The sequence below is a fragment of the Borostomias antarcticus genome (genome assembly GCF_949987555.1).
Source record: "Borostomias antarcticus genome assembly, chromosome: 4".
Taxonomy (NCBI): Eukaryota; Metazoa; Chordata; class Actinopteri; order Stomiiformes; family Stomiidae; genus Borostomias; species Borostomias antarcticus.
The window spans coordinates 17,544,621-17,554,724 of record NC_140237.1 but is presented as its reverse complement, the minus strand read 5'-3'; the positions used below and the strand labels follow the sequence as shown (position 1 = coordinate 17,554,724).

At 48.3% G+C, this 10,104-nt stretch overlaps 1 protein-coding gene across 2 annotated transcripts; it reads right to left on the bottom strand.

The window, feature by feature from the left end:
• Positions 1-4,390: 4,390 nt before the first annotated feature.
• btbd10b (BTB (POZ) domain containing 10b) lies at positions 4,391-9,884 on the bottom strand. 2 transcript variants are annotated; one of them, XM_084436514.1, is made up of 10 exons: positions 9,755-9,884; positions 8,969-9,116; positions 8,311-8,367; positions 7,596-7,795; positions 7,009-7,300; positions 6,723-6,825; positions 5,998-6,118; positions 5,662-5,859; positions 5,139-5,249; positions 4,391-5,015 (listed from the first exon to the last, which is right to left on the bottom strand). In XM_084436514.1, exons 2-10 carry the CDS (start codon positions 9,067-9,069, stop codon positions 4,684-4,686), a joined length of 1,515 nt encoding a protein of 504 aa, XP_084292640.1. In that variant the 5' UTR covers positions 9,070-9,116; positions 9,755-9,884; the 3' UTR covers positions 4,391-4,683. The 2 variants fall into 2 exon arrangements, with proteins under 2 accessions (XP_084292640.1, XP_084292641.1); XM_084436515.1 differs by lacking the exon at positions 8,311-8,367.
• Positions 9,885-10,104: the final 220 nt, after the last annotated feature.

Sequence of the window (10,104 nt, the reverse complement as noted above, 5' to 3'; positions counted from 1 at the left end):
CCTACGAGACCAGTAACTCCCGTTCTCCCCATTAGTTCCTCCCTGTCTGTGCAAAGCAGCTCATCTCCACAGGGGCTTCCTCCTACACACAGGAAGTCCTCAGTCGTTCGCCATTCATGGTGTTCCCTAGCAACGGCGCTGTATCCAAATGAGAGCCTTCAGCATCTCTGACTGATGTGACTCAGCGGGACGACTGTTAAATAGGCGGCCGGCAACTTTGTCTCTTGTTAATCATAATACGGAGTTAATTATTTATAAGCCGCGCAGCAGATGTGCTGCTTTTTAGTGTGACCCTCTGAGTCACTCAGGTGAACTCAGAGTCTCATGTACAGAGTAGCTGTACAAGCTGTTCAAGTCTCCTATGTCCCAAGTCAAATCAGGACAGTCACATAACTCTCTACTGTACCAGCCCAGAGATACACACCTGGTCCAGAGATACACACCCGGTCCAGAGAGATACACACCCGGTCAAGAGAGATACACACCCGGTCCAGAGAGATACACACCCGGTCAAGAGAGATACACACCCGGTCAAGAGAGATACACACCCGGTCCAGAGAGATACACACCCGGTCAAGAGAGTTACACACCCGGTCAAGAGAGTTACACACCCGGTCCAGAGAGATACACACCCGGTCCAGAGAGATACACACCTGGTCCAGATACACACCTGGTCCAGAGAGATACACACCTGGTCAAGAGATACACACCCGGTCCAGAGAGATACTCACCTGGTCCAGAGAGATACACACCCGGTCCAGAGATACACACCCGGTCCAGAGAGATACACACCTGGTCCAGAGATACACACCTGGTCCAGAGATACACACCTTCCAGAGATACACACCTGGTCAAGAGATACACACCTGGTCCAGAAAGATACACACCTGGTCCAGAAAGATACACACCTGGTCAAGAGATACACACCTGGTCCAGAGAGATACACACCTGGTCCAGAGAGATACACACCCAGTCCAGAGAGATACACACCTGGTCCAGAGAGATACACACCTGGTCGAGATACATACCTGGTTCAGGTGTTCCATTAGCAGCCCTCATGGCAGCCGGCCAAATTGCATCTTTTTGTTGTACAGTATATTAGACTATGACACAATGATTTTACATGATTTTATATGGTAAATGAACTGCACTTATATAGCATTTTTATCCAAAGCGCTTAACAATGAAGGCCTCTCATTCACACACACATACAGACAGCTGCCATGCAAGGCGCTTGCCTGCTCATTGGGAGCAATTTGGGGTTCAGTGTCTTGCCCAAGGACACTTCAACATGTTGTCAGGAGGAGCCAGGATTTAAACCGCCGATCCTACTAGGGCTGGGTTTAACAAATCGATTAATCGATTCTGAATCAAATGATTCAGAATCGATTCATGAATCCCAAAATCGATCATTTATTTACTTAATGAATTAATAAATGAAGGAATTAATAGTTATTTAATTCATTCATTTGTGGAAATCAGTATTGATACCCAGCCGTAGTATTGATGTGTTGCATAACTTTGCAGTCATGTAATTAAGGTTACAGCTCAAAAAAACGATATTGAATCGAATCGAGATAATCGACTCTGAATCTTGTGAATCGGAATCGAAATGATTCTTGAAATTGGAATGGATACCCAGCCCTAGATCCTACGATCATTGGACGACCCCTGACTACCTCCTGAGCTACAGCCACCTCTCTGTATTTGTTGTGGTTATGATTTCATTGCGTGTAATATTGGTTTCAATTGCTTATGTTTGAACTTGCCATGTATTGTATTTCTGTACTTTTCTGTTGCCTCCAACATCCATGACACCACTCCAGGACAAGACACTGGCAAATCACTGAGAATGAACGACAGTAGATAAACTAGATCCACTGCCTCCCTTTCCACACAACTACACAATTAAACTCCTGCCTTTCATAAGCTCCAGAACTATCATAAACTAACACTGGTCTTTCAAGCTGAATTGACAGAGAAATTTACCAGATAACAGTTTTTTATTGTTCATTTTAAAACGATTTTCAAGCTTTGAAAAGGATCCTGACCACAACATTCCATGTTCTGCTGAACATTTGGGCTGAGGAAAGAGCCCGTCATCCAACGACCAGCCCGTTCAAAGCACTATCAGAGGGGAAGTCAATGCATACTGGTGCACTCTAAAGGTGGAGAGCCCGTCAGAAGCTGGGCTCCATAGCCAGGTGAAGCCCCCTGCTCCTGCTCCCAGAAGCATGGTCAGAACAAGTCAGGAACTCCCACGAGCCCCCCCACCACAGTGCACAGCCCCAACTCATCCAATGAGGTACATTAACCACTGTAAATCAAATTTGTCAAATGAGGTACATTAACCATTTTAAATAATAATATAAGAATAATAATTACAAAATAAGTGGGTTTGCTTAATGCATTTCAAATAACAAAAATAAATTCCTTTGGTCAAGTAAAAAAAAAAAAAAAAAAAAAACCTATGAGGAGAAGTGTGCGTTGGGTCAGTCTGCTGTCCCTCCCGGGCGGTTCTGCTCTAGTTTAACGCTGGACCAGATTCTGCTCTAGTTTAACGCTGGACCAGGTTCTGCTCTAGTTTAACGCTGGACCAGGTTCTGCTCTAGTTTAACGCTGGACCAAGTCCTTCAGGCTCTAAGGCTGCAGAGGAAGTGACAAGGCAACACAGGTCTGGCGCCGCTGGCTCTCCATGCTGCTGCATGCTGGGAGAGAGAGGGGGAGGAGGAAGGGACAGGAGGAAGAGGAGGGTGTAGAGGAGGAAGAGGAGGGTGTACTGGGAGAGAGAGGGGGAGGAGGTGTAGAGGAGGAAGAGGAGAGTGTAGAGGAGGAAGAGGAGAGTGTAGAGGAGGAAGAGGAGGTGTAGAGGAGGAAGAGGAGGGTGTACTGGGAGAGAGAGGGGGAGGAGGAAGGGAGGGAGAGGAGGTGTAGAGGAGGGTGTAGAGGAGGAAGAGGAGGGTGTAGAGTAGAGAACTCTATACGTGCTATCGATGGATGAATTGTTGTATTATTATTATTATTCATTATTTTATTTTTTTACGATGATCAAGATGATTAATGATCTTCAGAGCTCCTGGTGTACAGTAGGCTACTTGTTGTTGATTGTGTACTGTGCGATGTTTTTATGTTTTCTGTGCAACAAGCTGCTCCAAATCAATTGCCCCTAGTGGGACTAATAAAGTTGTTTGAATTGAATTGAATAGAGGAAGGCCCAATCCCAGTTCCACTTAGTAGCCCGGCTCCAGCCCCTGAATCGGACTTTTCCAATTGCGATTTGGAAACTCCAAATCTCCCTACTAGGGATGTTAATAGTTAATTGACTATCGATTAATTGCCGATAAGAATTTACTCGAGTAAGATTTGGTTACTCGATTAATTGCTTGTTAATGGAACATAACTTTTTGGGGGAACAAACGTTATCAATGGGAGTTGCGTGAAATGTAATCATGATTTACGGCCTGACTGCAAATGAGGGCGCCCCGCCATGTAGTGAAGGTTAATTGGGATGCCGTGAAATTTTAACGACACAGCGGAAGACGACAAAAAAATGAAGCTAGTCATAAGCAGATAAGCAGTCCGTTGAGGGACGTTCTTATCAATTAATCGACTATTGTTTGTTAAGGTTAACAGTTATCGATTAATGAAATTCCTTGAAATTTGCAACCCTACTCCCTACCACATGAATTAAGGTATGCTACAACTGGGTCTTCTTTTAAAAACTGGCTAAAAACATATCTTTTTGCACAAGCTTTTAACCTCCAAGTCTGTTTTATACTCTTATTGTCTCTGTACTGTAATTATTTTATCACATTTTATGTCATCTTGCATGATTTTATATTTGTAATACATTCTTATTTTAATATTCTATCATGTAGAATGTCTTTTTATTCTTGAAGCACATTTGAGTCTGTGCTTGTCGCATGAAATGTGCTCTATCAAATAAACTTGACTTGACTCTAATACCAGAGCAGACGGGCAGCCTGGCAGGTGGGGAGGAGCAGAGTTGCTGTGAGCACTCTGGATAAAAGCGCTATATAAGCGCAGCCCATTTACAATTTACTATTCTGGGATGAAGTGACCTGGTAATGAAGCAGTGATCTTTTTTATTTCATGACCTATTTGATCGATTGGTTGCGTGAAACGTATAAGTTGCGAGCGAATTGTAAGCGTCGTATTCTTCTCTATCTCCGTCAGATAAATGGTCAATTGTGTTAATACCGATACAGGCTCTCCTGAAGGACTGGGCCTTTTCTGAGGGGACGAGGTCAACCGCTAGCCCTTGTGACAATGTTCCCAGGGGCAAGTCCAAGAGTGAGGGGCACTCGAAGACGAGGGTAAAAATTAGAGATGTACAGTATATAGGTGGTGTAGAGGAGGAGGTATAGAGGAGGTGGATATAGAGGAGGAGGTGTAGAGGAGGAGGTGTAGAGGAGGAGGTATAAAGGAGGAGGTGTAGAGGAGGTGGATATAGAGGAGGAGGTGTAGAGGAGGTGGGTATAGAGGAGGAGGTATAAAGGAGGAGGTGGATATAGAGGAGGAGGTGTAGAGGAGGTGGATATAGAGGAGGAGGTGTAGAGGAGGAGGTGTAGAGGAGGTGGATATAGAGGAGGTATAGAGGAGGAGGTGTAGAGGAGGTGGGTATAAAGGAGGAGGTGTAGAGGAGGAGGGAGGAGGCGGTCCTCAGACAGCGGGCGAGGGCGCGTCGGGGTCGGGCTCGTTGTTGTAGTTGTTGCTGTAGTTCTGGACGCCGGGGGGCTGGTGGGGCAGGATGTCCAGCTCGTCCACCTGCGGTCCAGGGTGCATGTCCACCAGCTGGTCCTGGGGGATGTCCGCGGCGGCGGCCGCCAGGTTGGTGATGGACTTGCTCTTCACACACTGGAAGTCCACATGCCGGCTCTTCCCCTCCTCCTTCTCCCAGGACATGCGGATGAACGGACGCTGCACGTAGTTGTAGATGACCTCCGGACGACCCCCGGGACGCTTCTTCACCTTCTCCTTGTACGTTGGGTAGCCTGGCGGGGGTTAGGGTTAAGGGTTAGGGCCCGTGAGACGGGTCACGTTATGGGCTTCCCAAGACACCATTCAGCACAGACACATTCACCTGACAGAAATATCTCTCTGGAAAAAGACTGTACCTTCTATGCCTAATCTGATCTTCTTCAGTCCTCTGTCCTTCAGAACGGATTTTGCCACATCTCGGTTCTCTATGTACTTGAAGAACCGGTACAGTTTCGTACTGTAGATTACTGGGAAAAAACAACAAAAGAAATGTAACGACCAAACAAAGCCATTCATATCTACGACATATGGGTACATGTACAATGAAATGAGTGGCGCTGATTCTGGACAAATCTGTGTGTGTGTGTGAGAGAGAGAGAGAGAGAGAGAGAGAGAGAGAGAGAGAGAGAGAGAGGGAGAGAGAGAGAGAGAGAGAGAGAGAGAGAGAGAGAGAGAGAGAGTGTGAGTGAGTGAGTGAGTGAGTGAGTGAGTGAGTGAGTGAGTGAGTGAGTGAGTGAGTGAGTGAGTGAGTGAGTGAGTGAGTGAGTGAGTGAGTGTGAGTGAGTGAGTGAGTGAGTGAGTGAGTGAGTGAGTGAGTGAGTGAGTGAGTGAGTGAGTGAGTGTGTGTGAGAGAGAGTGCGTGTGTGTGTGCATACTCACTCTGTGAGTATTCCTCGCCCATCTGGGGCGGGTACTCCTCATCCCAGTCCACCACGTCGTCGTCGGTGAGCACTACGATGTGACACTCCCTCTCCCCGCTCTGGGCGCTGGCCACCATCAGGGGGAGTACCATCTCCTCCAGGTAGAACTCAAACTGGCGCCGCGCGCCGTCGTTCGACAGCTCGTGCATCAGAGCACCTGAGCGCCAGGGAAGGACAGTCAGGAGGACACACACACACACACACACACACACATATGCTGCATGCAGAGTGAGCCCTCTAGTGGTAGACAGGCGTGTCCTCTCACAGAGGGGGATAGGGGGGGGGGGGTACTCACTGAGGTCTCTACACTTGATGGTGCTGCAGTCGAAGGAGATGCACAGATAGTCACATGCCTCCCGCAGCTCCGGGATGGAGATTCCATCAGGGCAACGTATTATCCCAGATTTGTAATAATCCTGCCAGTTAGAGGAAGCGCACAAAATACAAACACAGCCGTTATGGACACACAAACAAACACCTGTGGTACATAAAGGCACCCTGCCCAAATCCCCATCAACACCCTTCCTAAAGTAGGCGGAGCTGCAAGAGCACTCTACACCCAAGTACAGGTATGAGTTTAGCACACCCAGCCTACAGCCGAGCGTCAGCTACGCACAGAATACGAGGCCAAGCGCTGTGCCTCTCTGCAGCTGTGTGAATGAGCCCTGATTTTCAACAGCGGCCCTCGCTTTAATCAATCTCCATTAACTCATCAACGACCTGCAGCTGGGAGAATTGATTTTCCCGTGTTATTCTGCTACTGTCAGCCCCTACGGACAATGGAGGCTGTTTACATGCTGTCACTGTGCTATGGAGGGACGCATGTCCTTTAGTATGTGTCTCTTTGTGTTGTTACAAACGAGCACACGGCAAATCATTCAGGGAACCAATTAGCCCTGTTTTTGAGGAGGAAGCGTGGATGATGAGCCTAGATCAAGGCCCTCCTCCTGAGAGAATGGTCACTGATTGGCTGGGTCAGGGGACAGGGGGTGTTGTTTTTAGTGAGCCAGTGGGACTGACCAGGATGGCCCGGAACACTGTAGAGCTGATGCCCTCGGCGACCTCGTACTCTCCCTTCTCATTGGGTCGCGTGAAGTTGTGTTCCCTTCCAGATCCAAACATTCTGTGAGAAAGGACAAGAGGTCGCGCGTGAGTCTCGGTCTCACACAGCCTCTTCACATGTTCCAGAACGGCACAGAACCAAACGTCCCGGTTTGCGAGCTCGACCGGTCCTGAGCACGTCAACAAATCCTGTCAACACTGATCAGAACGCGTACGGTAAAGAGAGCCCCGAGATCCTCCCTACCTGCCCAGCATGGTGTTGGGCTGCACGGTGAAGATGGCCGGGTCCACCACGAAGCGCGTGTTGTCCACGATCAGGGTGACCCTCTCCGACGTCCTGACGCTGCGGGCGCCCGCGCCGGCCCCCTCCTTGGCGTTCTCGTAGACGAACACCATCTCGCCCACGCCCAGGCCCTTGAAGGCGCCATCTGTGCTGGACAGGCTGCTGGTTCGGCTGCTGACCACGGCGCTGGGGGAACCTCTCTGAGGCCGCGGGCTGCTGGGCCCGGAGGAGAGACCGCCCTCCCTCTCGCGCTCTGGACATACAAGACGAACACTCAGCTCTCTCACAACACACACCCCCTCCTGCCAGGGGAGGGATGGCCTGTCTCAGGGACTGCCGGCGATGCCCGACAAAATCTAAGTGCTGACAGCTCTACTTTTTTGTGTTGTTTATCTGCATGCCAAGACAGTCTGCTGGGGTGGGCCTTTTTCCATTTCACCACCAGGTCGTTTTCTCCACACCGCCCCCGTGCAACACGACTATTCCGACACACCCTTCCCGTGACGGCTCCTCTGAGACCCCGTCCTCCCGGGGTCTCCTCTACTCACCGGCATGGTGCTGCCGCGTGGGCGAGGTGACGTTCCTGATGCACGGCGTGAGCTGCTGTGCCTCGCCCCTCTCGTGGGAGGAGTCTCGGGAGCGGTCGCCGGAGCGGCGGCGGTCGCGGGAGCGGTCACAGCCCCCGCTGGCGCCCTGCAGGCTCATCCTCGCCGGGTCGGCCTCCAGCCGGGATGCGCCGGACGGACCGCTGGGCAGCAGAGGGGCAGAACACACTCAGTACTGATGAAGATGAGCACTAGAGTTAGGCTTATACAACCCCTCTCTCTCTCTCTCCTTCTCTCCCTCCCTCTCTCTCTCTCCCCTCTATCTCTCTCTCTCCTTCTCTCCCTCCCTCTCACTCTCTCCCCTCTCTCTCTCTCCCTCCTTCTCTCCCTCCCTCTCACTCTCTCCCCTCTCTCTCTCTCCCTCCTTCTCTCCCTCCCTCCCTCCCTCTCTCTCCCTCTCTCTATCCCCCTCTCTCTCTCTCCCTCTCCCTCTCTCCTCCTCAGGTATTATTACAGGCATCTGTGCTGCTGCAGTGAAACTCAAAATGTCCTGTCTGTTGTAATGGGAGAGACTGACTGTCAGCAGTGACAGTGACCCCTGGAGGTCTGGAGTCTCAGTGTAATCATTCCAGTCTCCAGACTGGACACAACGCCTAGAGCAGGAAGGATAGAACACTGGAACATTCATCACAATAGCAAGAGAAGAGGCAATGCTTACTTGACTGCAGATGGAAGTGCCGAGAAATAGGGCTTATCCAGCCTTACAGGGTAAGGACTCCATGTAAGGCAAAGTAAAGGGAAACATAGGTTGTGAAATGGCGGTAGCGAAAATAGAAAGGAAAAAAAAACTAGTGAATATCAAAGTGAGTTAAAAAGCCCTTTCGGTGTAGGCAGAACACTTAGCTAGTCTACTTCCTACCTTCCTGGCAAAAATAGAAGTGAAACTGATGGAAGGGCCTTTTGACACTATTTGACACTATCTATTAAAATATTTAACATGTTGTTCTGAGGTTTCACAAAGCAAGTTTCTCTATAACTAACATTCGTCTCCAAAAGAACTACTAGACAAGACCTTATTGAAGGGCAGGGGTTCCATTGCCAGGCTTTGGGTTTGAGGAATGTCATTAAAACTAAAACGGTTAACTTTGACTAATGGATTGCCACAATGACAATTTAGATGGCTTAAACAAACGTTAATGCCAATATGTCAAAAGCAGATATCCACCAGAGTGACTGGCTAGGTAGGTATGCAAATCTGTACCCTGTGAGTGTTGTAGCGACTCATCACACGTCGTACAGAACAGCTATAGTTAATTCCCTGTAACTAGTTCGACACTTGCCGTTCCCCTTTCTGTCCCGATGAGATGCCGACTTACCTCGAGTGCTTGCAGAGTTTGCGAGGTCGGGAGGTTGTGATCCGTTCCCAGTTCTCGGTGTCACTGGAGTTGCTATCATATGACTGTAGACGTGCTTCCATCACCCGTGTACGGAGACATCCAATCTGGATCCTTCACTGTTCATAATCTGACAAGAATGTTGTTTTAGCTAGCTATGTGGTGTTGTATTCAACATATCATGTTTACTTCTTCACTCTCACTGTCATATCTGGCAAACTACGCGAGGATCAGATAAATTAGCTAGCTAAAGTTAGACAATAAATGACCATAGTCGATATACTCGTTGCATCCAGCCAGCTAGTTAGCTCACGTTAGTGACTATAGTATAGTTTAGGCATAATTATCATAGCTAGCTAGCATGGTACCTTCAGGAACAATTTAACTGAAGCTAGCTAACGTTGGCTAGTCCAGTCAAAATAAAGTAAAATCTATTCTAATATAATCTATTCTAGCCATATCATGCTAGTATAGCTAGTTAGCAAACTAAATTAGCACTAACGTTGGCGTGATAGCTAACGTTACCAAAACATCAGATGCCTCAGCTAGACGAACGTTAGCGAATTAGCTCGACATAGCTAGCACTAGCTCACTGCCTGGCTGGCTACTACCAGGCTAGACACAGCTAGCACTAGCTCACTGCCTGGCTGGATACTACCAGGCTAGACATAGCTAGCCCTAGCTTACTGCCTGCCTGGCTGGATACTACCAGGCTAGGCGTGCTGGCAATTTGCGGTTAGCAATGGCATTTAAAAGCTTTACACTTACCAAACATAGGTGTATTTCCCTTTTAAAGTCGACTATTCTCTCAATGATACGAAACTAGTGAATTAATACATTAGCCTCGATGACATGTAAACAGAACCAGAAGAGCACTCTATGCTCTTGAATAACGTTAATGCGTCTCTGCATGTTCCCCTAAAAGGAAATCGATGTTGTTCTCTTTAGCTTGATCGATGTTCTCGCGAGATTTGAAATTGTGTTCCTCTTAGGAGTTTCCTACGAGTTTTCTAGCCTTATAATAAAATAAAATACACACTAGGGAACAATGGAGATAAAATAGATGGTTTGAAGAGACTACAATAGCATAACCTGCAATTTAGTTTGCTACAGCATAA

What these genes read in the sequence shown, in the direction of transcription:
- btbd10b (XM_084436514.1), bottom strand. Translation starts at nt 9,069, where the DNA reads ATGGAAGCACGTCTACAGTCATATGATAGCAACTCCAGTGACACCGAG. An exon ending in CCCAACACCATGCTGGGCAG is followed by an intron (nt 6,826 to 7,008) that starts GTAGGGAGGATC and finishes CCTTTCTCACAG; the next exon opens with AATGTTTGGATCTGGAAGGG. An exon ending in GATCAGATTAGGCATAGAAG is followed by an intron (nt 5,016 to 5,138) that starts GTACAGTCTTTT and finishes AACCCCCGCCAG; the next exon opens with GCTACCCAACGTACAAGGAG.